Source organism: Gorilla gorilla, chromosome 1 (genome assembly GCF_029281585.2).
Source record: "Gorilla gorilla gorilla isolate KB3781 chromosome 1, NHGRI_mGorGor1-v2.1_pri, whole genome shotgun sequence".
NCBI lineage: Eukaryota > Metazoa > Chordata > Mammalia > Primates > Hominidae > Gorilla > Gorilla gorilla.
The window spans coordinates 218,458,032-218,485,633 of NC_073224.2; the positions used below are offsets into that span (position 1 = coordinate 218,458,032).

Below are 27,602 nucleotides of genomic sequence, written 5' to 3' on the forward strand. Positions count from 1 at the left end.
CACTCTGTTAGTTCTTCATTCTACTGTTTCTAAATTAACACAAACCTTAGTATTTGGGCAGATTTCCTTCATGGCCTTATGGTCTTATGTCTCATCCTTTATGCTTCAGATGTGATTCTTAAAATCACATCTAAAGATAGGATGTAAAAATCAAAGATGTTAAAGATCTTTGACATATTTGTCCTTGAAATTCCCAGTAAAAGAGAAACCATCAGTCCCATAGTCCTAGGGGCCTTCCCGACTGTACAAGAAATCACTACTTCATGCCCCAGTGCAGTGCTTTAGAGGAGAGGCTGCAAGGCTTGGGAAAGTGGCCCCACATTCAGAGTCAGACCTCAGGGGCTGTGAATTCTGACTCCACTTCATTGTGGTTGAATCATCTTGTCAACTTCCTTGATGTGCCTTGAGTTTCTCTTCGTCTCTAAATTTTGGAGCATCAGCTGCCAGTAAGTCAGGAGACTGAAGAGTAAAGATGTGGAAATCCCTACGTAGAGCCTGGCAGTGGGGACAGTTTTGTCCTTGGGATGGACCTGGCTCCTGCCCTGTAGGCAGTGACCAGAGCAGCATGTCCAGCCTTTCACTGAGGCAGGCGTGTGTGTCTTTTCTCAGACTATGAAGACTGCAAAGACCTCATAAAATCTATGCTGAGGGATGAGCGGCTGTTCACAGAAGAGAAGCTTGCAGAGGAGCTCGGGCAGGCTGAGGAGCTCAGGTGAGTGGGCCCCTGGGGTCAGGCAGGTGGGCAGGTGTGTAAATCTCTGAAGTACAGCAGCTCGGCAGGGAGAAATAAGAGCTGAACTGGGTGAGGGGAAGGGCAGGAATTGCCATGGCAGGCTCATGACACACAAAGATTATCAAGCAGAGAACAAGGATAATAATAAGTTATGGGTTGCAGTTGTTTCTCAGAGCCTTATTTTCTGTTTTTCAAACAAGTAATTGTTGAGGTGAAATGCGCATAACACAAAATTAGCTGAAGGAGTGCGAACGACCCAGCAGCATTCAGTATACTCAAAATGATGTGCCATCACCACCCCACTCACCCTTAGTCAGAATCAGCTCCTGACTGACTGCGGCTTCTCATCGTTTCACTCAATCAATGTTGCCTTCTCAAGCCTGTCATTCTTTTCTTTCACCTTTTCAATTGGCCCCATCTGCACCTGGCCTCATTTCTGTCCATGGCTTTGTATCTAGTCACTGCAAGATGCACTATGTGTATATGCACGTGGAAATGTCCATGGCCAGAGTGAGGAACTGAAAGGATGGATGTCTTTTTGAAACTGAATGAGGAAGACACCTACTTTTGTTGACAGAAGAGAAAGATGAATGGAACATCGTGGAGGGTCTTCCAGGAGCCCTCTCTCATACAGAGGAAGCCTGTGAACCATTTTTTATTCTTTGTCTTGGGCACAGACATTTCTTTAAACACGTGCTGACCTTCTGCTTGGAGGTCTCCTTGAGGACATTGTCTCAGAAATCTGTGTTGCAAAATATTAGAACTGATCACTGATCCCTTTCCACTGTTAAATTTTCTCTACTATCTCACCTTAGGCAATATAAAGTCCTGGTTCACTCTCAGGAACGAGAGCTGACCCAGTTAAGGGAGAAGTTACGGGAAGGGAGAGATGCCTCCCGCTCATTGAATCAGCATCTCCAGGCCCTCCTCACTCCGGATGAGCCGGACAACTCCCATGGGCGGGACCTCCGAGAACAGCTGGCTGAGGGATGTAGGCTGGCACAGCACCTCGTCCAAAAGCTCAGCCCAGGTAAGGTGGCCATAGGCCCTGATGACCCAAAACCCCAGGCTTATGAGAGACTCCAGACCTCCATACTTTCACAATGACATTTGTATCGGTGGTGTTTTTTCCCACTTAACATATGTGGCCGTGACATAACCAGGACTTCCTGGGTAAGAGCAGAGGTGGGAAACCGATTGGGTTGGAGGTCACAGTATTGCAAATGTCCCTCCTCCCTTGATGGAAGGTGGTCTTTGGAGCAAGAAGCTGCACGTTTCTAGTTTTAAAGGACAGGAAGGAGGCTGTGACGGGAGGGCGCTTTTTAGAGTGAAAAGAGCTCTGGACTCAGAAGGCAGGTTCCCAGGCTGTCTCTTTGGCAATGTTCTTAGTAACTGTCGGTGAGTGAGTGATTTATCCTTCCTGAGTTTCTCTGTCTCCATCTGCAAAGGCAGGCGAATTGTCTCTTGCAAGGGTCTGAAGCATCCAAATGTGGGAACACTTAGGACTGCTTTTGAAAATGAGATAAAGCCCCTCGCCGTGTGGTGTTAGAGAAGGCACTTGATGTGGGGGCATTTGGTGGTAGGAAGTGCTTGAGACTGGAGCACTCCCCGTGGAGAGAATGTCCCTGAATAACAGGGCAGAAGCCACATGGAGGGCCTGTGCAGTCTCCTGATGCATAGAGGACTGTAGGACAGGTTTGTCCTCTCCTAAGAGAAAGAATTAGGTTTGAAATGTGAACTGTGACAGGACACCAAGCCTGTGCCTGGGAATCAGACCTGTAGCCAGATGGGGAAGACAGCTGCCAAAGTCCAGAGAGAGGCTGTAGAAGCCTCCATGATATGGGGAGCAAAAGGTCTTTTCAGTATTTGGCCACATCTTGATGGTGGCCCTCCAGATCAGAAATGCATTGCCTGATGGATCGGGAAACCATGCCAGGGCATTTTGTTAATGATAAAACATGAGAGCTTTCAGTTGAACAGTGACCATGCCTAGATGTTCATGTCTGTGTGCACATTGGGCTGACTGTGCTTGCAGAGTGTGAAGTGGGAAATATCTGAACGAACACTTCTTTATTTACAGAAAATGACGAAGATGAGGATGAAGATGTTAAAGTTGAGGAGGCTGAGAAAGTACAGGAATTATGTGCCCCCAGGTAACACTGAATAATCGGGAGCAAGTACTGGGTGGTAACATATGAAAAAGGTGTAGGAGGCACACCCTCTCTGGCATGTACGATGGGCCGAAAGTCTGCATTCGTTGGCCACAGTATGTGAAATTCAAGCCAGCTTGGACACAGAGTTTGGCAGCTGTTGTGTTTCTCTGTGTGTGGCGGGTGTCATGTCTGTACCGTACAGGGATAGCTGAGTCTTCATCCTCCTCGGCTCCTATGTGTCCAGTGCAATGAACACCAGTTGCTCTCTTCCTCTCTGGCTCCCATGGCTGCCATGCTCTGTTGCAGAGAGAAGAGGATTGCCTGTTCCCTCTTAAAGGGATCCTCCTGTTTGCTTTCTGGGGCCACTCTCTTAATGCCTCCTGTCAAAACCAGCTAGGACTCCCTGGAGTCCAATCCCTCTGTGTTTAATGTTCTGTCATCTCTATCCCACCTGGCTCATCAGGGAGGTGCAGAAGGCTGAAGAAAAATCAGTCCCTGAGGACTCACTGGAGGAATGTGTCGTCACTTGTTCAAATAGCCACGGCCCTTGTGAGTCCAGCCAGCCTCACGGGAACAGCAAAATCACATTTGAGGAAGACCAAGTCGACTCAACTCTAGTTGTAGACAGTGAATCCTCTGATGATGAATGGCAGGATGCTCGAAACCTTCTCCCAGGTAGCCTCTGTTTTCCTTGTGTCTCATACCTCTGTCTAGGCTATGGAAGATCAATTCTGAGGACAGGCTGTATACATACATATTGGTTTAGTCGGAAACTAGGATGGAGCTATGTGCGGTGACTCACACGTATAATCACAGCAGTTTGGGAGGCCCAAGTGGGAGAATCATTTGTGTTCAGGAGTTCAAGACCAGCCTGGACAATATGCTGAAACCCGTCTTTCCAAAGAATACAAAAAACTAGCCAGGCATGGTGCTGCGTGCCTATAGTCCCAACTGCTCAGGAGGCTTAGGTGGGGGTATCGGCTCAGATGATCCTCCCACCCTCATTCACTGCTCTCAGGCTAGACTCTCTCTCCTTTTCATTGGCTTGTCTTAGCTATTAATAAGAAGTCTCTGGCCAGGGGCGCTGGCTCACATCTGTAATCCCAGCACTTTGGGAGGCCGAGGTGGGCAGATCACCTGAGGTCAGGAGTTCGAAACCAGCCTGGCCAACATGGCAAAACCCCATCTCTACTAAAAATACAAAAATTAGCTGGCATGGTGGTTGGTGCCTGTAATCCGAGCTACTTGGGAGGCTGAGACACGAGAATCGCTTGAACCCGTCAGGGCAGAGATTGCAGTGAGCTGAGATTGCACCACTGCACTCCAGCCTGGGTGATAGAGTGAGACTCCATCTCAAACAAAAAACAAAAAAAAACAAAAACCAACCAAACAAACAAACAAAAAAATTAAAAAAACCAAAAACAATCTGTTGTGCTACACAGAAACATTGGCCGCTCATGGGGTCAACAACTCAGGGCCCAACCTTGCTTTATAGAAACTTATAAGCAAGAAAAGGTAGAAGCCTTTATGTCCTGGTTTCAAGGTGACTGCGTAGCTAAGACAAGTTGACTTAAAGGAGATCAAGACTGGAGATGAGAAGAGTGAAACCAGGGAAACAACATCTTCAAAGAAGTGGACAAGGCTGTCAGTGGCATCCCTCAGTCCTGATTAAACCTATTTGATTTCACCAGTTTTTAACCCATGGTGTGTTTGGTGTCTTCTCCCCAGTCCCCGGCCCCACCTCTTCTGCCACAAACGTCAGCATGGTGGTATCTGCCGGCCCTTGGTCCAGTCAGAAGACAGAGATGAACATTCTAGAAATCAACAAGAAATCGCGCCCCCAGCTGGCAGAGAACAAACAGCAGTTCAGAAACCTCAAACAGAAATGTCTTGTAACTCAACTGGCCTACTTCCTGGCCAAGGGGCAGAATAATTACGGTAAGTTCTATAGGCTCACCATCACAACAGTGATGAATGATGTCCTGTCTTCTCTCTGAGAAACTGAATGCTCTCTCCATTAAAAATAAGTTCAACCCTCCCATACTTCTAGGAAAATAGAAATGGGCATTTTCACATTTTGTTAAATTTGGAAGTCAGAGGTACCAAAGTATTTAGCAAGTTTCCATGTTTGCAGTCAGGTGGGGGTGGGCCTAGAGTTAAAATCGCAGTTATTCATTTGGGACACAGGCACAGAACCACCTGTTTTCTCCAAGAGGCTAAATCGTGTTTTCAAGAATCCTCTCTGTACCATATAAGATCCGGCAGACAAATAACATCTAGTCTGTTGTTCTAAATGTGTGGGACTAGTGAACCCTTATTGTGTTCAAGCTTCTGTTGAGGGCCAATAGGCAAAGCTCTGTTCTGGGGACCCTGAGGGAAACTTGGTGATAGTACACAGTACGCGCTCTGAGGGGCTTCAAGAGGAGTCTGCTCCTAATAGAACCTGTGGTATCTGTAAGTGACAGCATCAAGAGCAGGGAGTAGGGGCCGTGCACCGTGGCTCACTCCTGTAATCCCAGCACTTTGGGAGGCTGAGGCGAGCGGATCACGAGGTCAGGAGTTTGAGACCAGCCTGGGCAACATGGAGAAACCCCATCTCTTCTAAAAATACAAACATTAGCTGGGCGTGGTGGCGGGCGCCTGTAATCCCAGCTACTCGGGAGGCTGAGGCAGGAGAATCCTTTGCATCCAGGAGGCAGAGGTTGCAGTGAGCCAAGAACACACCATTGCACTCCAGCCTGGGTGACAGGGCAAGACTCGTTGAAAGAAAAGCAGAGAGTACCTGGTGAGAGGGAAGTCCTGCTTCCTGGGGCACAGGCTCTTGTTCCTAAAGAGGAAGAAGGATCGCACCTGAGAATGTGTGGAAGTAGCAGTGCAGTGTGCAGACCAGGGACTCTGGGCCTGTCTCCTGGGCTCCATCCAAGTTGCTTGTCTTGTCTGTCCCTCAGTTTCCTCATCTGTACATAGGGTACTACAGAAATACCTACCTGTGTAAATTGCTGCAATGAATTACATGAGCTGTTTCTTGTCAATCTCCTAGAACTTTTATTGGCACAGAGTGAACACTCTGTTAGTTCTTCATTCTACTGTTTCTAAATTAACACAAACCTTAGTATTTGGGCAGATTTCCTTCATGGCCTTATGGTCTTATGTCTCATCCTTTATGCTTCAGATGTGATTCTTAAAATCACATCTAAAGATAGGATGTAAAAATCAAAGATGTTAAAGATCTTTGACATATTTGTCCTTGAAATTCCCAGTAAAAGAGAAACCATCAGTCCCATAGTCCTAGGGGCCTTCCCGACTGTACAAGAAATCACTACTTCATGCCCCAGTGCAGTGCTTTAGAGGAGAGGCTGCAAGGCTTGGGAAAGTGGCCCCACATTCAGAGTCAGACCTCAGGGGCTGTGAATTCTGACTCCACTTCATTGTGGTTGAATCATCTTGTCAACTTCCTTGATGTGCCTTGAGTTTCTCTTCGTCTCTAAATTTTGGAGCATCAGCTGCCAGTAAGTCAGGAGACTGAAGAGTAAAGATGTGGAAATCCCTACGTAGAGCCTGGCAGTGGGGACAGTTTTGTCCTTGGGATGGACCTGGCTCCTGCCCTGTAGGCAGTGACCAGAGCAGCATGTCCAGCCTTTCACTGAGGCAGGAGTGTGTGTCTTTTCTCAGACTATGAAGACTGCAAAGACCTCATAAAATCTATGCTGAGGGATGAGCGGCTGTTCACAGAAGAGAAGCTTGCAGAGGAGCTCGGGCAGGCTGAGGAGCTCAGGTGAGTGGGCCCCTGGGGTCAGGCAGGTGGGCAGGTGTGTAAATCTCTGAAGTACAGCAGCTCGGCAGGGAGAAATAAGAGCTGAACTGGGTGAGGGGAAGGGCAGGAATTGCCATGGCAGGCTCATGACACACAAAGATTATCAAGCAGAGAACAAGGATAATAATAAGTTATGGGTTGCAGTTGTTTCTCAGAGCCTTATTTTCTGTTTTTCAAACAAGTAATTGTTGAGGTGAAATGCGCATAACACAAAATTAGCTGAAGGAGTGCGAACGACCCAGCAGCATTCAGTATACTCAAAATGATGTGCCATCACCACCCCACTCACCCTTAGTCAGAATCAGCTCCTGACTGACTGCGGCTTCTCATCCTTTCACTCAATCAATGTTGCCTTCTCAAGCCTGTCATTCTTTTCTTTCACCTTTTCAATTGGCCCCATCTGCACCTGGCCTCATTTCTGTCCATGGCTTTGTATCTAGTCACTGCAAGATGCACTATGTGTATATGCACGTGGAAATGTCCATGGCCAGAGTGAGGAACTGAAAGGATGGATGTCTTTTTGAAACTGAATGAGGAAGACACCTACTTTTGTTGACAGAAGAGAAAGATGAATGGAACATCGTGGAGGGTCTTCCAGGAGCCCTCTCTCATACAGAGGAAGCCTGTGAACCATTTTTTATTCTTTGTCTTGGGCACAGACATTTCTTTAAACACGTGCTGACCTTCTGCTTGGAGGTCTCCTTGAGGACATTGTCTCAGAAATCTGTGTTGCAAAATATTAGAACTGATCACTGATCCCTTTCCACTGTTAAATTTTCTCTACTATCTCACCTTAGGCAATATAAAGTCCTGGTTCACTCTCAGGAACGAGAGCTGACCCAGTTAAGGGAGAAGTTACGGGAAGGGAGAGATGCCTCCCGCTCGTTGAATCAGCATCTCCAGGCCCTCCTCACTCCGGATGAGCCGGACAACTCCCATGGGCGGGACCTCCGAGAACAGCTGGCTGAGGGATGTAGGCTGGCACAGCACCTCGTCCAAAAGCTCAGCCCAGGTAAGGTGGCCATAGGCCCTGATGACCCAAAACCCCGGGCTTATGAGAGACTCCAGACCTCCATACTTTCACAATGACATTTGTATCGGTGGTGTTTTTTCCCACTTAACATATGTGGCCGTGACATAACCAGGACTTCCTGGGTAAGAGCAGAGGTGGGAAACCGATTGGGTTGGAGGTCACAGTATTGCAAATGTCCCTCCTCCCTTGATGGAAGGTGGTCTTTGGAGCAAGAAGCTGCACGTTTCTAGTTTTAAAGGACAGGAAGGAGGCTGTGACGGGAGGGCGCTTTTTAGAGTGAAAAGAGCTCTGGACTCAGAAGGCAGGTTCCCAGGCTGTCTCTTTGGCAGTGTTCTTAGTAACTGTCGGTGAGTGAGTGATTTATCTTTCCTGAGTTTCTCTGTCTCCATCTGCAAAGGCAGGCGAATTGTCTCTTGCAAGGGTCTGAAGCATCCAAATGTGGGAACACTTAGGACTGCTTTTGAAAATGAGATAAAGCCCCTCGCCGTGTGGTGTTAGAGAAGGCACTTGATGTGGGGGCATTTGGTGGTAGGAAGTGCTTGAGACTGGAGCACTCCCCGTGGAGAGAATGTCCCTGAATAACAGGGCAGAAGCCACATGGAGGGCCTGTGCAGTCTCCTGATGCATAGAGGACTGTAGGACAGGTTTGTCCTCTCCTAAGAGAAAGAATTAGGTTTGAAATGTGAACTGTGACAGGACACCAAGCCTGTGCCTGGGAATCAGACCTGTAGCCAGATGGGGAAGACAGCTGCCAAAGTCCAGAGAGAGGCTGTAGAAGCCTCCATGATATGGGGAGCAAAAGGTCTTTTCAGTATTTGGCCACATCTTGATGGTGGCCCTCCAGATCAGAAATGCATTGCCTGATGGATCGGGAAACCATGCCAGGGCATTTTGTTAATGATAAAACATGAGAGCTTTCAGTTGAACAGTGACCATGCCTAGATGTTCATGTCTGTGTGCACATTGGGCTGACTGTGCTTGCAGAGTGTGAAGTGGGAAATATCTGAACGAACACTTCTTTATTTACAGAAAATGACGAAGATGAGGATGAAGATGTTAAAGTTGAGGAGGCTGAGAAAGTACAGGAATTATGTGCCCCCAGGTAACACTGAATAATCGGGAGCAAGTACTGGGTGGTAACATATGAAAAAGGTGTAGGAGGCACACCCTCTCTGGCATGTACGATGGGCCGAAAGTCTGCATTCGTTGGCCACAGTATGTGAAATTCAAGCCAGCTTGGACACAGAGTTTGGCAGCTGTTGTGTTTCTCTGTGTGTGGCGGGTGTCATGTCTGTACCGTACAGGGATAGCTGAGTCTTCATCCTCCTCGGCTCCTATGTGTCCAGTGCAATGAACACCAGTTGCTCTCTTCCTCTCTGGCTCCCATGGCTGCCATGCTCTGTTGCAGAGAGAAGAGGATTGCCTGTTCCCTCTTAAAGGGATCCTCCTGTTTGCTTTCTGGGGCCACTCTCTTAATGCCTCCTGTCAAAACCAGCTAGGACTCCCTGGAGTCCAATCCCTCTGTGTTTAATGTTCTGTCATCTCTCTCCCACCTGGCTCATCAGGGAGGTGCAGAAGGCTGAAGAAAAATCAGTCCCTGAGGACTCACTGGAGGAATGTGTCGTCACTTGTTCAAATAGCCACGGCCCTTGTGAGTCCAGCCAGCCTCACGGGAACAGCAAAATCACATTTGAGGAAGACCAAGTCGACTCAACTCTAGTTGTAGACAGTGAATCCTCTGATGATGAATGGCAGGATGCTCGAAACCTTCTCCCAGGTAGCCTCTGTTTTCCTTGTGTCTCATACCTCTGTCTAGGCTATGGAAGATCAATTCTGAGGACAGGCTGTATACATACATATTGGTTTAGTCGGAAACTAGGATGGAGCTATGTGCGGTGACTCACACGTATAATCACAGCAGTTTGGGAGGCCCAAGTGGGAGAATCATTTGTGTTCAGGAGTTCAAGACCAGCCTGGACAATATGCTGAAACCCGTCTTTCCAAAGAATACAAAAAACTAGCCAGGCATGGTGCTGCGTGCCTATAGTCCCAACTGCTCAGGAGGCTTAGGTGGGGGTATCGGCTCAGATGATCCTCCCACCCTCATTCACTGCTCTCAGGCTAGACTCTCTCTCCTTTTCATTGGCTTGTCTTAGCTATTAATAAGAAGTCTCTGGCCAGGGGCGCTGGCTCACATCTGTAATCCCAGCACTTTGGGAGGCCGAGGTGGGCAGATCACCTGAGGTCAGGAGTTCGAAACCAGCCTGGCCAACATGGCAAAACCCCATCTCTACTAAAAATACAAAAATTAGCTGGCATGGTGGTTGGTGCCTGTAATCCGAGCTACTTGGGAGGCTGAGACACGAGAATCGCTTGAACCCGTCAGGGCAGAGATTGCAGTGAGCTGAGATTGCACCACTGCACTCCAGCCTGGGTGATAGAGTGAGACTCCATCTCAAACAAAAAACAAAAAAAAACAAAAACCAACCAAACAAACAAACAAAAAAATTTAAAAAACCAAAAACAATCTGTTGTGCTACACAGAAACATTGGCCGCTCATGGGGTCAACAACTCAGGGCCCAACCTTGCTTTATAGAAACTTATAAGCAAGAAAAGGTAGAAGCCTTTATGTCCTGGTTTCAAGGTGACTGCGTAGCTAAGACAAGTTGACTTAAAGGAGATCAAGACTGGAGATGAGAAGAGTGAAACCAGGGAAACAACATCTTCAAAGAAGTGGACAAGGCTGTCAGTGGCATCCCTCAGTCCTGATTAAACCTATTTGATTTCACCAGTTTTTAACCCATGGTGTGTTTGGTGTCTTCTCCCCAGTCCCCGGCCCCACCTCTTCTGCCACAAACGTCAGCATGGTGGTATCTGCCGGCCCTTGGTCCAGTCAGAAGACAGAGATGAACATTCTAGAAATCAACAAGAAATCGCGCCCCCAGCTGGCAGAGAACAAACAGCAGTTCAGAAACCTCAAACAGAAATGTCTTGTAACTCAACTGGCCTACTTCCTGGCCAAGGGGCAGAATAATTACGGTAAGTTCTATAGGCTCACCATCACAACAGTGATGAATGATGTCCTGTCTTCTCTCTGAGAAACTGAATGCTCTCTCCATTAAAAATAAGTTCAACCCTCCCATACTTCTAGGAAAATAGAAATGGGCATTTTCACATTTTGTTAAATTTGGAAGTCAGAGGTACCAAAGTATTTAGCAAGTTTCCATGTTTGCAGTCAGGTGGGGGTGGGCCTAGAGTTAAAATCGCAGTTATTCATTTGGGACACAGGCACAGAACCACCTGTTTTCTCCAAGAGGCTAAATCGTGTTTTCAAGAATCCTCTCTGTACCATATAAGATCCGGCAGACAAATAACATCTAGTCTGTTGTTCTAAATGTGTGGGACTAGTGAACCCTTATTGTGTTCAAGCTTCTGTTGAGGGCCAATAGGCAAAGCTCTGTTCTGGGGACCCTGAGGGAAACTTGGTGATAGTACACAGTACGCGCTCTGAGGGGCTTCAAGAGGAGTCTGCTCCTAATAGAACCTGTGGTATCTGTAAGTGACAGCATCAAGAGCAGGGAGTAGGGGCCGTGCACCGTGGCTCACTCCTGTAATCCCAGCACTTTGGGAGGCTGAGGCGAGCGGATCACGAGGTCAGGAGTTTGAGACCAGCCTGGGCAACATGGAGAAACCCCATCTCTTCTAAAAATACAAACATTAGCTGGGCGTGGTGGCGGGCGCCTGTAATCCCAGCTACTCGGGAGGCTGAGGCAGGAGAATCCTTTGCATCCAGGAGGCAGAGGTTGCAGTGAGCCAAGAACACACCATTGCACTCCAGCCTGGGCGACAGGGCAAGACTCGTTGAAAGAAAAGCAGAGAGTACCTGGTGAGAGGGAAGTCCTGCTTCCTGGGGCACAGGCTCTTGTTCCTAAAGAGGAAGAAGGATCGCACCTGAGAATGTGTGGAAGTAGCAGTGCAGTGTGCAGACCAGGGACTCTGGGCCTGTCTCCTGGGCTCCATCCAAGTTGCTTGTCTTGTCTGTCCCTCAGTTTCCTCATCTGTACATAGGGTACTACAGAAATACCTACCTGTGTAAATTGCTGCAATGAATTACATGAGCTGTTTCTTGTCAATCTCCTAGAACTTTTATTGGCACAGAGTGAACACTCTGTTAGTTCTTCATTCTACTGTTTCTAAATTAACACAAACCTTAGTATTTGGGCAGATTTCCTTCATGGCCTTATGGTCTTATGTCTCATCCTTTATGCTTCAGATGTGATTCTTAAAATCACATCTAAAGATAGGATGTAAAAATCAAAGATGTTAAAGATCTTTGACATATTTGTCCTTGAAATTCCCAGTAAAAGAGAAACCATCAGTCCCATAGTCCTAGGGGCCTTCCCGACTGTACAAGAAATCACTACTTCATGCCCCAGTGCAGTGCTTTAGAGGAGAGGCTGCAAGGCTTGGGAAAGTGGCCCCACATTCAGAGTCAGACCTCAGGGGCTGTGAATTCTGACTCCACTTCATTGTGGTTGAATCATCTTGTCAACTTCCTTGATGTGCCTTGAGTTTCTCTTCGTCTCTAAATTTTGGAGCATCAGCTGCCAGTAAGTCAGGAGACTGAAGAGTAAAGATGTGGAAATCCCTACGTAGAGCCTGGCAGTGGGGACAGTTTTGTCCTTGGGATGGACCTGGCTCCTGCCCTGTAGGCAGTGACCAGAGCAGCATGTCCAGCCTTTCACTGAGGCAGGAGTGTGTGTCTTTTCTCAGACTATGAAGACTGCAAAGACCTCATAAAATCTATGCTGAGGGATGAGCGGCTGTTCACAGAAGAGAAGCTTGCAGAGGAGCTCGGGCAGGCTGAGGAGCTCAGGTGAGTGGGCCCCTGGGGTCAGGCAGGTGGGCAGGTGTGTAAATCTCTGAAGTACAGCAGCTCGGCAGGGAGAAATAAGAGCTGAACTGGGTGAGGGGAAGGGCAGGAATTGCCATGGCAGGCTCATGACACACAAAGATTATCAAGCAGAGAACAAGGATAATAATAAGTTATGGGTTGCAGTTGTTTCTCAGAGCCTTATTTTCTGTTTTTCAAACAAGTAATTGTTGAGGTGAAATGCGCATAACACAAAATTAGCTGAAGGAGTGCGAACGACCCAGCAGCATTCAGTATACTCAAAATGATGTGCCATCACCACCCCACTCACCCTTAGTCAGAATCAGCTCCTGACTGACTGCGGCTTCTCATCCTTTCACTCAATCAATGTTGCCTTCTCAAGCCTGTCATTCTTTTCTTTCACCTTTTCAATTGGCCCCATCTGCACCTGGCCTCATTTCTGTCCATGGCTTTGTATCTAGTCACTGCAAGATGCACTATGTGTATATGCACGTGGAAATGTCCATGGCCAGAGTGAGGAACTGAAAGGATGGATGTCTTTTTGAAACTGAATGAGGAAGACACCTACTTTTGTTGACAGAAGAGAAAGATGAATGGAACATCGTGGAGGGTCTTCCAGGAGCCCTCTCTCATACAGAGGAAGCCTGTGAACCATTTTTTATTCTTTGTCTTGGGCACAGACATTTCTTTAAACACGTGCTGACCTTCTGCTTGGAGGTCTCCTTGAGGACATTGTCTCAGAAATCTGTGTTGCAAAATATTAGAACTGATCACTGATCCCTTTCCACTGTTAAATTTTCTCTACTATCTCACCTTAGGCAATATAAAGTCCTGGTTCACTCTCAGGAACGAGAGCTGACCCAGTTAAGGGAGAAGTTACGGGAAGGGAGAGATGCCTCCCGCTCATTGAATCAGCATCTCCAGGCCCTCCTCACTCCGGATGAGCCGGACAACTCCCATGGGCGGGACCTCCGAGAACAGCTGGCTGAGGGATGTAGGCTGGCACAGCACCTCGTCCAAAAGCTCAGCCCAGGTAAGGTGGCCATAGGCCCTGATGACCCAAAACCCCAGGCTTATGAGAGACTCCAGACCTCCATACTTTCACAATGACATTTGTATCGGTGGTGTTTTTTCCCACTTAACATATGTGGCCGTGACATAACCAGGACTTCCTGGGTAAGAGCAGAGGTGGGAAACCGATTGGGTTGGAGGTCACAGTATTGCAAATGTCCCTCCTCCCTTGATGGAAGGTGGTCTTTGGAGCAAGAAGCTGCACGTTTCTAGTTTTAAAGGACAGGAAGGAGGCTGTGACGGGAGGGCGCTTTTTAGAGTGAAAAGAGCTCTGGACTCAGAAGGCAGGTTCCCAGGCTGTCTCTTTGGCAATGTTCTTAGTAACTGTCGGTGAGTGAGTGATTTATCCTTCCTGAGTTTCTCTGTCTCCATCTGCAAAGGCAGGCGAATTGTCTCTTGCAAGGGTCTGAAGCATCCAAATGTGGGAACACTTAGGACTGCTTTTGAAAATGAGATAAAGCCCCTCGCCGTGTGGTGTTAGACAAGGCACTTGATGTGGGGGCATTTGGTGGTAGGAAGTGCTTGAGACTGGAGCACTCCCCGTGGAGAGAATGTCCCTGAATAACAGGGCAGAAGCCACATGGAGGGCCTGTGCAGTCTCCTGATGCATAGAGGACTGTAGGACAGGTTTGTCCTCTCCTAAGAGAAAGAATTAGGTTTGAAATGTGAACTGTGACAGGACACCAAGCCTGTGCCTGGGCATCAGACCTGTAGCCAGATGGGGAAGACAGCTGCCAAAGTCCAGAGAGAGGCTGTAGAAGCCTCCATGATATGGGGAGCAAAAGGTCTTTTCAGTATTTGGCCACATCTTGATGGTGGCCCTCCAGATCAGAAATGCATTGCCTGATGGATCGGGAAACCATGCCAGGGCATTTTGTTAACGATAAAACATGAGAGCTTTCAGTTGAACAGTGACCATGCCTAGATGTTCATGTCTGTGTGCACATTGGGCTGACTGTGCTTGCAGAGTGTGAAGTGGGAAATATCTGAACGAACATTTCTGTGTTTACAGAAAATGACGAAGATGAGGATGAAGATGTTAAAGTTGAGGAGGCTGAGAAAGTACAGGAATTATGTGCCCCCAGGTAACACTGAATAATCGGGAGCAAGTACTGGGTGGTAACATATGAAAAAGGTCTAGGAGGCACACCCTCTCTGGCATGTACGATGGGCCGAAAGCCTGCATTCCCTTGGCCACAGTATGAGAAACTCAAGCCAGCTTGGACACAGGGTTTGGCAGCTGTTGTGTTTCTCTGTGTGTGGCAGGTGTCATGTCTGTACCGTACAGGGATAGCTGAGTCTTCATCCTCCTCGGCTCCTATCTGTCCAGTGCAATGAACACCAGTTGCTCTCTTCCTCTCTGGCTCCCATGGCTGCCATGCTCTGTTGCAGAGAGAAGAGGATTGCCTGTTCCCTCTTAAGGGGATCCTCCTGTTTGCTTTCTTGGACCACTCTCTTAATGCCTCCTGTCAAAACCAGCTAGCACTCCCTGGTGTCCAATCCCTCTGTGTTTAGTCTTCTGTCATCTCTCTCCCACCTGGCTCATCAGGGAGGTGCAGAAGGCTGAAGAAAAGGAAGTCCCTGAGGACTCACTGGAGGAGTGTGCCATCACTTGTTCAAATAGCCACCACCCTTGTGAGTCCAACCAGCCTTACGGGAACACCAGAATCACATTTGAGGAAGACCAAGTCGACTCAACTCTCATTGACTCATCCTCTCATGATGAATGGTTGGATGTTGTATGCATTATCCCAGGTAGCCTCTATTTTCCTTTGTCTCACACCTTTTCCTATGCTGAGGAATATAAACTCTGAAGACAGGCTCTATACACACAGATTGGTTTTAATAAAATCTATTCTGGGATTCTTAACAGAGATATCAGGGAGGTTTTCTGTCCTTCTCAGCTCATGTCATGCCTTTGTCTCACAGTCCCCAGTGTCAAGTTAGTGGACCCCAGACAAGTGTGACAATGTCATAGTCACCTGAGTGCAGGAGGTACACAGGAAGTATCTGTGAGGCCTCGTAGCTTTGATTCAGTATCTCTTGTCACCTGTGATTAAGTCGTCTGTCCCTGAACAATGTCCATGAAATTTCTCTGCCTTTTTAAGGCGACTGGCAGCCTTGCCTTTGTGTTTGGAAATATTGTTCCCCAGGCTTCACTGCTCTCAGCTTTAATCTTGATCTCCTTTAAGGCAGCTTGGTTAGCTGCACAGTCACCTTGAAATCAGGACAGAAACTTTTCTTTTTTACTTTGCTGATATAGTTCCATAAAGCAAGGCTGGACCCTGGTTCTCCACCCCATCAATGCAATGGCTGATGCAATGTTTTGTAGCATCATAGATTCTCTCTCTCTTTTTTTTTTTTTTTTTTTTTTTGTGATGGAGTCTGGCTCTGTCACCCAGGCTGGAGTGCAGTGGCTCCATTTTGGCTTGCTGCAACTTCCACCTCCCAGGTTCAAGTGATTCTCCTGCCTCAGCCTCCTGAGTCGCTGGTACCACAGGTGCTCAGCACCACATCTGGCTAATATTTGTATTTTTATTAGAGACGGGGTTCCCCCATGTTGGCCAGGCTGGTCTTGAACTCATGACCTCAAATGATTCACCTTCCTTGACCTCCCAAATCACAGATTCTTTTTAATGCAAGAGTTGTTAGAATTTATCTATCAGTCGAGTTTCATGTGTAGATCCCTCTAAACATTTAATGTCCATGTTACCTGGTGATATAAGTCAGTATTGCAACAACACTCCTAGAAAATTGACCAATTATTGGCGATTTTGGGGGGAAAATTTTGTTTAACTTTGCATAGACTCAGGCAGGGAATATGGCATTATGGTCTACCCGTAGAGGGAAATTTTGGCCTGTGGGTCTGGAAAGCAGGGTCATCTACTTCTCACCAGAGTTAATCTAGGGCACCCTAGAGTGCTCCTGTCAGAATCCATATTCTTGCACTGAGAATAGTTATGTCCTTGTCCTATGACTGGACACTGATTTGGTCATATGTGAAGTGTGAATTGCCTAATGTGACCTGCTTCTCTGAATTTATTTCCAGAAAATGAAAGTGATCATGAGCAAGAGGAAGAAAAAGGGCCAGTGTCTCCCAGGTAATGCCATGGAATTGTGGGCTGTTAATTCAATAGTGGCAGCTGGAGTTTGTAGATTTAGAGAAAATGAGGAAGCAATGAATAGAACTTTTTCTTCCATTCACCCAGCTACAAGTTGTCCTTATTAACAATGTTGTACATTATTTGTGGCCCTTGTGTTGGTTTTAATTTCGTAGTCCTCTCAAGATAGGAACTTGCAATCAGATGAGCCAGGTGAACTAGCCAAACAGGGATTTCTTGTTGATCTTTTCAAAAAACCAGCTGCTGGATTCACTGATTTTTTTGAAGGGTTTTTTGTGTCTCTATCTCCTTCAGTTCTGCTCTGATCTTAGTTATTTCTTGCCTTCTGCTAGCTTTTGAATTTGTTTGCTCTTGCTTCTCTAGTTCTTTTAATTGTGATGTTAAGGTGTTGATTTTAGATCTTTCCTTTCCTTGTGGGCATTTAGTGCTAGAAATTTCCCTCTCCACACTGCTTTAAATGTGTCCCAGAGATTCTGGTATGTTGTGTCTTTGTTCTCATTGGTTTCAAAGAACATCTTAATTTCTGCCTTCATTTCGTTATCTACCCAGTAGTCATTCAGGAGCAGGTTGTTCAGTTTCCATGTAGTTGTGCAGTTTTGAGTGAGTTTCTTAATCCTGAGCTCTAATTTGATAGCACTGTGGTCTGAGAGACAGTTTGTTGTGATTTCTGTTCTTTTACATGTGCTGAGGAGTGCTTTACCTCCAACTATGTGGTCAATTTTGGAATAAGTGTGATGTGATGCTGAGAAGAATGAATATTCTGTTGGTTTGGGGTGGAGAGTTCGTAGATGTCTATTAGGTCTGCTTGGTGCAGAGCTGAGTTCAAGTCCTGGATATCCTTGTGAACCTTCTGTCTCATTGATCTGTCAAATATTGACAGTGGGGTGTTAAAGGGCCCCATGATTATTGTGTGGGAGTCTAAGTCTCTTTTTAGGTCTCTCAGGACTTGCTTTATGAATCTGGGTGCTCCTGTATTGGATACATGTACATTTAGGATAGTTAGCTTTTCATGTTGAATTGATCCCTTTGCGATTATGTAATGGCCTTCTTTGTCTCTTTTGATCTTTCTTGGTTTAAAGTCTGTTTTATCAAAGACTAGGATTGCAACCCCTGCTTTTTTTTGCTCTCCATTTGCTTGGTAGATCTTCCTCCATCCCTTTATTTTGAGCCTATGTGTGTCTCTGCACGTGAGATGGGTCTCCTGCATACAGCACACTGATGGGTCTTGACTCCTTATCCAATTTGCCAGTCTGTGTCTTTTTATTGGGGCATTTAGCCTATTTACATTTCAGGTTACTATTGTTATGTGTGAATTTGATCCTGTCATGATGATGTGAGCTGGTTATTTTGCCTGTTAGTTGATGCACTTTCTTCCTAGCATCGATGGTCTTTACAATTTGGCACGTTTTTGCAGTGGCTGGCTGGTACTGGTTGTTCCTTTCCATGTTTAGTGCTTCCTTCAGGAGCTCTTGCAAGGCAGGCCTGGTGGTGACAAAATCTCTCAGCATTTGCTTGTCTGTAAAGGATTTTATTTCTCCTTCACTTTTGAAGCTTAGTTTGGCTGAATATGAAATTCTGGGTTAAAAAGTCTTTTGTTTATGAATGTCGAATATTGGCCCCCACTCTCTTCTGGCTTGTAGGGTTTCTGCAGAGAGATCCACTGTTAGTCTGGTGGGCTTCCCTTAGTGGGTAACTCGACCATTCTCTCTGGCTGCCCTTAACATTTTTTCCTTCTTTCAACTTTGGTGAATCTGACAATTATGTGTCTTGGAGTTACTCTTCTCGAGGAGTATCTTTGTGGTGTTCTCTGTATTTCCTGAATTTGAATGTTGGCCTGCTTTGCTAGGCTGGGGAAGTTCTCCTGGATAATATCCTGAAGAGTGTTTTCCAACTTGGTTCCATTCTCCCCGTCACTTTCAGGTACACCAATCAAATGTAGATTTGGTCTTTTCACATACTCCCATATTTATTGGAGGCTTTGTTCATTTCTTTTTACTCTTTTTTCTCTAAACTGCTCTTCTCACTTCATTTCATTAATTTGATCTTCAATCACTAATACCCTTTCTTCCACTTGATCAAATTGGCTACTGAAGCTTGTGCATGTGTCACGTAGTTCTCGTGCCTTGGTTTTCAGCTCCATCAGGTCATTTCAGGTCTCCTCTACGTTGTTTATTCTAGTTAGCCATTCGTCCAATCTTTGTTCAAGGTTTTTAGCTTCCTTGTGATGGGTTTGCACATCTTCCTTTAGCTCGGAGAAGTTTGTTATTACCGACTTCTGAAGCCTGCTTCTGTCAGCTCATCAAAGTTATTCTCCGTCCTGCTTTGTTCCATTGCTGGTGAGGAGCTGTGATCCTTTGGAGGAGAAGGGGTGCTCTGGTTTTTAGAATTTTCAGCTTTTCTGCTCCAGTTTGTCCACATCTTCATGGTTTTATCTACCTTTGGTCTTTGATGCTGGTGACCTACAGATGGGGTTTTGGTGTGGATGTCCTTTTGTTGACGTTGATTCCTTTCTGTTTGTTAGTTTTCCTTTTAACAGTGAGGTCCCTCAGCTGCAGGTCTGGTGGAGTTTGCTGGAGGTCCACTCCAGACCTTCAAACAGGTATTTCTTGGTGTCACCTGTCCTCTCCCATGTGTTTAAATCCAGGGAGAGAATGTATAAATGCTTTCTGCTTATTTTTTGTTAGTGTATTTGCTAGTATTTGTGTAAGCAAAGAAATTGAAAAAATAAACATATCAAAATATCGTAAAAAGGGGACCCTTAATACACAAGATCTGTGTCTGCACTGCCTCAAGAGCTCTGTTCACTTGAATGCTGCATGTAAAATTCATCCCAATTTAGATGAAGTAGTTGAAGCCCTGTGTTAGTTCTCTGTGCTGCAAGTCATGATGGTAGTTTACAGAGAGAGTCTGGGTGCCCTGCATTGGCTGATCTGTGGCAAATGTACTGAGCACGTGCTGCCCATTTTTGTTCGGTCCTCAGAGCAGTCACCCTCCAGCCTGCATTTAGAAGGATAGTTTTATTTCTCTTGAAGGAAAAATGCCTTTGGTTTCTGTGAGCACTCCATTCTGTCTCCCATCAGATCATCTGGAAGGTTTTGTTGTCTAATCTTTGTTGGTTATATCTTCTGTCATCCCAGTCCTGCCTGGCTCATCAGGAATCTGCAGGAGTCTGAAGAGGAGGAAGCCCCCCAGGAGTCCTGGGATGAAGGTGATTGGACTCTCTCAATTCCTCCTGACATGTCTGCCTCATACCAGTCTGACAGGAGCACCTTTCACTCAGTAGAGGAACAGCAAGTCGGCTTGGCTCTTGACATAGGCAGTGAGTACTCCATTGTGAAGGTGATAAAGCTCCAGTTCATGTCCCAGGTAGACCCCATAATCTTTGGGCCTTGCGCCCCTGGTTGGGCTGAGAGTTGCCATCACTGTGGGTGGAACCTATATATCAATGTAGATTTCAATCACTCTGGAATCGAGTCTGAAGCACAGGCGTGGGGTGGGTCAGTGAGCTTTGCTCTCTTCCTAGTCTCAGGCCATGCCTGTGCCACCCTGGACTGACTGTCAGGACATTGAACACAAGGCGGGCGTGGCAAACTCACACCAAGCTGTGCAGCACATGTCCAGGGGTTGTCTGTCAGATCAGCTCACCTGAGTTAAATGTCTCTTGCCAGCTACAAAGTTGTTTATGAGTTTTGTTCCCAAAGCATGTCTGTGCAGTGCTTTACCTGCCCAAGGCCAGTGTCACCCTTGTCTACCTCTCTGTGGAAGATGTGAGCCAGGTTTCACTGAATTTATCCCCATTTTCTGTGTCTTCTAAGTTGGCTTGTCGTAGCTCATCTGTCCATCATCTTGCTGGTATGTTTTCTAGATAAATGGCTGACTTTTCACCGACAAAAGCCATGACAGCTGATGCTTCTGTGTAGAACCAAGTGTCATTTTGACTCAAGAGCTGGTACATTGCACCCCTCCATCAAATCTCAGTGTCCACAATCTCATAAACTATCAAATCCTGGGTATTTGATGAGAGAAGCCTGAATATTGCAGTATCTCTCCTATGAGGCGTTAGAACGATTTGCCTCAAATCTATTGAGAAAAACATTGCTCATTTGTGTACACAAACCTAGGACAGAGCACACTGGGAAGATCACATTCCAAAACAGGGGCATTTTGCGCAAGGCTCATGAAAGGAACCAAGTCAGTTCTCTCAAGACTTGCCCTCAGGCCTCCTGGTATATTTCTCTCAAAGTCTCCTGTTCTCACACTGAAAAGACTGATGTCCCTGTGTTAGGATTGGACAGAGGGATGTTTCCGTGTGCAAGGAAGAACTGCTTCATGTAAGAGGCCCTGTCTGAATTTATTTGCAGGACATTGGTATGATCAAGTGAAAAAGGAGGACCAAGAGGCCACAAGTCCCAGGTGAGTCTGAGAAATTATGGACAGTTAATTTGATGTTGACACCTGGAGATGCCACGTCCGGGGAAAACAGTACATGCTGAAAATAATGATTTCATCTTGTCAGACAAGTCTGAATTATGTCTACAAACATTGCTTTTGGTTCTCATTACAGTAAATGTTTAGGTTTCCATTTCTTCCTATCCTTCTCATTTACTAACCTAGTGAAGGTTGACCATACTTCAAAAGCTGTATTCTCATGGTGACTGCAGGGAAGCTTGAGCACATTTTATGCAAAATTATTGAGCCCACTCTTTTCATGATCACTGTTCATTGTGTGTCCTGAAGGCACAAATATACAGTGTTCTTTGACTCTCTCATCAGTGTGTCACCTGGCCAATTCACTGAGCTCACTATCTCTCTCTCTCTCTCTCTCTCTGTGTGTGTGTGTGTGTGTGTGTGTGTATGTCTTTCTCTTTCATCCTTTTCTACCTGGCCCTGGTCTGTCCCATCATGAAGGCAATAATTTGTTACCTCATTAATACATCTGTCCTTTTTCTTTTCAAACAGTTCCTTATGTTACCCATGAAATCTAGCTGGGGCTGTGTGGTTTCTGATTCCCCCTGGCTTATTCTTTACTTTTCCTACTTTTCCAGGCTCAGCAGGGAGCTGCTGGATGAGAAAGAGCCTGAAGTCTTGCAGGACTCACTGGATAGATTTTATTCAACTCCCTTTGGGTACCTGGAACTGCCTGACTTATGCCAGCCCTACAGAAGTGACTTTTACTCATTGCAGGAACAACACCTTGGCTTGGCTTTTGACGTGGACAGTGAGTACCTTACTATGAAGGTGATAAGACTCCACCTGGTCCTCCAGATATGTGTGATATTCCTGTTCCAAGTGGCCCTTATTGACCCGAGAGATGTCATTGCCGCAGGCAGGACCCGTGGGTGCATAGAGGTTGTAATGAAATTGTAGTTTCAGTTGGAAGCCCAGACATGAAATGGGTCAGTGAGCATGGCTCTATTCCTAGTCTCCAGCCATGCCTGTGGCAACCTGAGCCCACTCTCAGCACATTGGACCCAGGGAGATGTAAAAAATTCACAGAGCTATGATTTGGACTCAAGGGTTTGTAGATTTCCTCCTTCATTCAAATTTCAGTGTCTTGCAACCACGAATGAGCTGGGCATTTGATGAGACAGGGCTGAATACTGCAGTTTCCCTCCTAGAAATCATCTGGGGCATTTTCTTTGAATCGATGGGAGCAATAAGGCATAACTGTTTGCACAAACTTGGGATAAATGATTTTGGGATAACTGTCTACCAGCATAGGGACATTTCACCCTTGGTTCTGAGATGCAAACCAAAGAATCTCTATCATGACCGGCTTTGAGGCCTCCTGAAGTATATCTCTCACATTGTCCTGTTCTCATGCTGAGGAGCCTGAGGTCCCTGTGTGGGGATTAGACAGTGGACTGTTATGGGTGTAGGTGAATTGGCTTATCTTGTCTGTCCCTGTCTGAATTTATTGCAGGAATTAAAAAGGACCAAGAAGAGGAAGAAGACCAAGGCCCACCATGCCCCAGGTAAGTTTGAGCAATTGTCAACAGCAAATTCTGTGTTGACACCTGGAGACTCCTGGTTCAGGGAAAGCAGAGCAGGCCGACATTATCGATTACATGTTTTCAACCAAGCCTCAATTATTCCTACTCACATTGCTGTTGGTTTTCATAGCAGTAGATATTTAGGTTTCTGTTTCTTCCTCCCCTTATCACTTACTAACCTACTGTAGGTCGACCATACTTCAAAAGCTGTATCCTCATGGCGACTGCATGGAAACTGGAGCACATTTTATGGAAAATTATTGAGCACAGTCTTTTCATGATCACTGTATGCTGTGTGTCCTGAGGGCACTAACTCTGAGTGTCCGGTACTCCCTCCTCAGTGTGTCACCTGGACAATTCAGTGAGCGCTCACTCTCTCTCTCTCTGCCTCTGTCTCTCTGTCTCTCTTTCTCTTTCATTCTTTTCTGTTTGGCCCTGTTGCATCCCAACTGAAGGCAATAATTTGTTACCTCATTAATGGATGTATCCTTTTTCTTTTTTAACCACTTCCTAATGCTACCCATGAAATCTAGTTGGGGCTCTGTGGCGTCTGATTTCCCCTGGCTTATTCTTTACTTTTTCTACTTTTCCAGGCTCAGCAGAGAGCTGCCAGAGGTAGTAGAGCCTGAGGACTTGCAGGACTCACTGGATAGAGGTTATTCGACTCCTTTCAGTTATGTAGAACTGCCTGATTCATGCCAGCCCTACGGAAGTTGCTTTTACTCATTGGAGGAAGAACACGTTGGCTTTTCTCTTGACGTGGATGGTGAGTACCTTTCTATGAAGGTGATAAGGATCCACTGAGTTTTCCGTATAGAGATCATATTCCTGCTCTAAGAGGCCGTTACTGAGCTGAGAGATGTCATTGCTGCACTGAGGACCTATAGGCACATATAGGTTGAACGAAACTCTAGTTCTACCTGGAAGCCCAAACATGGGATGGGTCAGTGAGTGTGGCTCTCTTCCTAGTCTCAGGCCATGCCTGTGGCACTCTGATTCTACTCTCAAGGCATTGGACCTGGGCAGATGGGACAAATTCAGAGACCTATGATTTTGACTCAAGGGTTTGTAGATTTCCTTTCTCACTCTAATTTCAGTGTCTAAAATCCTCACAACCATGAACAATCTGAGTATTTGATGAGACAGGGCTGAATATTGCAGTTTTTCTCCTAGAAATCGTTTGAGGGCATTTGCTTTAAATTGATTGGAAAGATATGGCATAACCGTTTGCACAAACTTGGGACAAATGATATTGGGATAATGATCTACCAGAATAGGGACATTTTACCCTTAGTTTCTGGGACAAAAACCAAGGAATCTCTATCATGACCATCCTTCAGGCCTCCTGAAATATATCTCTCACAGTGTTCTATTCTTATGCTGAGGAGCCTGAGGTCCCTGTGTGAGGATTAGACAGTGGAATGTTATGTGTGTAGGGGAATCAGCTTAATGTGTCTGTCCATGTCTGAATTTATTGCAGAAATTGAAAAGTACCAAGAAGGGGAAGAAGATCAAAACCCACCATGCCCCAGGTAACTTTCAGCAATCGTGGTCGCTTAATTCTGTGTTAACACCTGGAGACGACAGATCCAGGGAAAACAGTGTGTTTGATTTCATGTTTTCAATGAAGGCTGAATTACTCCTGCTGACATTGCTATTGGTTTTCATTGCAGTAGACGTTTAGGTTTTCATTTCTTCCTCCCCTTATCATTTACTAATGTACCATAGGTTGACCATACCTCAGAAGTTGTACCCTTATGGCGACTGCATGGAATTTTAAGCACACTTGATGGAAAACTATTGAGCTCACTCTTCTCATGATCACTGTTTGCTGTGTGTCCTGAGGGCACTAACTCAGAGTGTCCTTTTACTCCCTCATCAATGTGTCACCTGGCCAATTCACTGAGCTCACTTTCTCTCTCTCTCTGTCTCTCTCTGTCTCTCTCTCTCACTCTCTGTCTTTCTCTTTCATTGTTTTCTACTTGGCCCTGTTCTATCCCAACATAAAGGCAATAATTTTTTTACCTCATTAATGGACCTATCCTTTTCCTTTTTCGACCACTTCCTTATGTTACCCCTGAAATCTAGTTGGGGCTCTGTGGTGTCTGATTTTCCCTGGCTGCTTCTTTAGTTTTGTCTCCTTTTCCAGGCTCAACGAGGTGCTGATGGAAGCAGAAGAGCCTGAAGTCTTGCAGGACTCTCTGGATAGATGTTATTCCACTACTTCAACTTACTTTCAACTACATGCCTCATTCCAGCAGTACAGAAGTGCCTTTTACTCATTTGAGGAACAGGACGTCAGCTTGGCCCTTGACGTGGAGAATAGGTTTTTTACTTTGACAGTGATAAGGCACCACCTGGCCTTCCAGATGGGAGTCATATTCCCACACTAAGCAGCCCTTACTAAGCTGAGAGATGTCATTGCTGCAGGCAGGACCTATAGGCACATGTAATTTTGAATGAAACTGTAGTTCCCTTTGGAAGCCCAGTGATAGGATGGGAAAGTGGGCATGGCTCTATTCCTATTCTCAGACCATGCCAGTGGCCACCTGTGCTCAGTCTGGAGACATTGGACCCAAGTTAGGTGTGACGCGTTCACACGACTATGTAGCACATGCCGGGAGTGATCTGCCAGACATTCTAATTTGAACCAGATGTCTCTGGGTAGCTACAAAGTTCCTCAGGGGTTTCATTTTGCAGGCATGTCTCTGAGCTTCTATACCTGCTCAAGGTCAGTGTCATCTTTGTGTTTAGCTCATCCAAAGGTGTTACCCTGGTTTCATTGAACCTAACCCCATTCTTTGTATCTTCAGTGTTGGTTTGTTTTAGCTGATCCATCTGTAACACAGGAGGGATCGTTGGCTGAGGATTGTATTTCAGAACCACTGACTGCTCTTGACAGTTGTTAACCCACTAGGCTCCTTTGAGTAGAGAAGCCACAGTCCTTCAGCCTCCAATTGATATCAATACTTAGGAAGACCACAGCTAGATGGACAAACAGCATTGAGAGGCCTTAGCCCTGCTCCTTTCAATTCCATCCTGTAAAGAACAGGAGTCAGGAGCCGCTGGCAAGAGACAGCATGTCACCTGGGACTCTGCCGGTGCAGAATATGAACAATGCCATGTTCTTGCAGAAAACGCTTAGCCTGAGTTTCATAGGAGGTAATCACCAGACAACTGCAGAATGTAGAACACTGAGCAGGACAACTGACCTGTCTCCTTCACACAGTCCACGTCACCACGAATCACACAACAAAAAGGAGGAGAGATATTTTGGGTTCAGAAGAAGTAAATGATAATGTAGCTACATTTCTTTAGTTATTTTGAACCCCAAATATTTCCTCATCTTTTTGTTGTTGTCATTGATTGTGGTGACATGGACTTATTTGTAGAAGACAGGTCAGCTGTCTGGCTCAATGGTCTACATTCTGAAGTTGTCTGAAAATGTCTTCATGATTAAATTCAGCCTAAACATTTCATCAAGAACACTACAGAGTCGATACTGTGAGTTTCCAACCTCGGCCCATCCATGGGCAGAGAAGGTCTAGTTTGTCCATCAGCATTATCATGATATCAGGACTGGTTACTTGGTTAAGGAGGGGTCTAGGAGATCTGTCCCTTTTAGAGACACCTTACTTATGATGAAGTATTTGGGAGAGTGGTTTTTAAAAGTAGAAATGTCCTGTATTCCAATGATCATCGTCTAAACATTTTATCATTTATTAATCATCCCTGCCTGTGTCTATTATTATATTCATATCTCTACACTGGAAATTTTCTGCCTCAATGTTTACTGTGCCTTTGTTTTTGCTAGTGTGTGTTGTTGAAAAAAAACATTCTCTGCCTGAGTTTTAATTTTTGTCCAAAGTTATTTTAATCTATACAATTAAAAACTTTTGCCTATCACTCTGGACTGTTGGATTGCTTTTTACATTCAGTGTTATAATCTTTTGTTATGCTGATTGGTTTTGGTGGGTACTGATGTGAATTAATAAAAACATTTTCATTTCCCTGTTCATTTTCTAATCTCTTCCACCTCGTAGGCTATGTTTACCATATGTAGCAGAATGCATTTACTCCATTTCTTGGTTCTAGATATTTATATTCTTTGTGAGAGAGTGTTTGTGTGTGTCTGTGTGTGCCTCTGGCATTTAGGAAGGGTTGTGTAGCTCATGTTTGATACTGACTAAAAATGTTTCATAGTTTTCCCCCCTTTGAACTAGACACACTTCTAATATTTGGTTTATACACTTTAAATTATGACTTTCAACGTCAAATATTTCCATATGACAGTCAATTACATGATGTGTTTTCTTTTTCCTACCTCCTTTACCTGCCACTTCTCATAATGGTATTTGAACCTAAACATATACCAGTGACATTCTGTGGTTGTCATCTTGCCCACACCTTGGTTTTTGGTTTAGATCCACAATTAAATATATTAATGCTCATGAGCTGTTCAAAAGTGAATGTCACAGTCATCACTTGCTGAGTGGTACTCATCGTAACAGAGTCCTCATGAGGGAATCAGGTCTCGCTGAGTTTAGCATGTTTAATAATCTTCCTCACGGTCTTGATACATGGATCGCATTACTGGATATAAGGTGTTTGCCCAAAATGATTTTTCTTGCGTTTTTAGGAGCTATTGTCTTCCTTGCAGGACATACAGGTGTATGTTCTCGTTGTGGGATTCTATTTTGTTCTACCAGGACCTATAATTTCTGCCAGTTACTTCATTTGTTCTCTTCACCATGAGTCTCCAGAGGATGCTTCCTTTGTCCATGCCTC

General features: G+C 45.6%; 1 protein-coding gene across 12 annotated transcripts in view; it reads left to right on the top strand.

Moving 5' to 3' along the window:
* Positions 1-26,720, top strand: part of LOC115930576 (neuroblastoma breakpoint family member 3-like) — a 50,463-nt gene extending 23,743 nt beyond the window's left edge. For 3 of the 12 annotated variants that reach the window (XM_063702027.1, XM_063702030.1, XM_063702029.1), the window contains 23 exons: positions 610-712; positions 1,549-1,763; positions 2,814-2,886; positions 3,350-3,561; positions 4,615-4,824; positions 6,559-6,661; positions 7,498-7,712; positions 8,763-8,835; positions 9,299-9,510; positions 10,564-10,773; positions 12,508-12,610; positions 13,447-13,661; positions 14,712-14,784; positions 15,249-15,454; positions 16,749-16,800; positions 19,343-19,420; positions 19,959-20,140; positions 21,183-21,234; positions 21,867-22,039; positions 22,745-22,796; positions 23,408-23,580; positions 24,295-24,346; positions 24,964-26,720. In XM_063702027.1, coding sequence (XP_063558097.1) covers positions 610-712; positions 1,549-1,763; positions 2,814-2,886; positions 3,350-3,561; positions 4,615-4,824; positions 6,559-6,661; positions 7,498-7,712; positions 8,763-8,835; positions 9,299-9,510; positions 10,564-10,773; positions 12,508-12,610; positions 13,447-13,661; positions 14,712-14,784; positions 15,249-15,454; positions 16,749-16,800; positions 19,343-19,420; positions 19,959-20,140; positions 21,183-21,234; positions 21,867-22,039; positions 22,745-22,796; positions 23,408-23,580; positions 24,295-24,346; positions 24,964-25,207 — 3,281 coding nt within the window. In that variant the 3' untranslated portion in view covers positions 25,208-26,720. Of the gene's footprint in view, positions 1-609; positions 713-1,548; positions 1,764-2,813; positions 2,887-3,349; positions 3,562-4,614; positions 4,825-6,558; positions 6,662-7,497; positions 7,713-8,762; positions 8,836-9,298; positions 9,511-10,563; positions 10,774-12,507; positions 12,611-13,446; positions 13,662-14,711; positions 14,785-15,248; positions 15,455-16,748; positions 16,801-19,342; positions 19,421-19,936; positions 20,141-21,182; positions 21,235-21,866; positions 22,040-22,744; positions 22,797-23,407; positions 23,581-24,294; positions 24,347-24,963 lie in introns of all 12 variants that reach the window. The other 9 variants (XM_055387063.2, XM_063702023.1, XM_063702035.1 and 6 more) reach the window with 7 other exon arrangements.
* Positions 26,721-27,602: the final 882 nt, after the last annotated feature.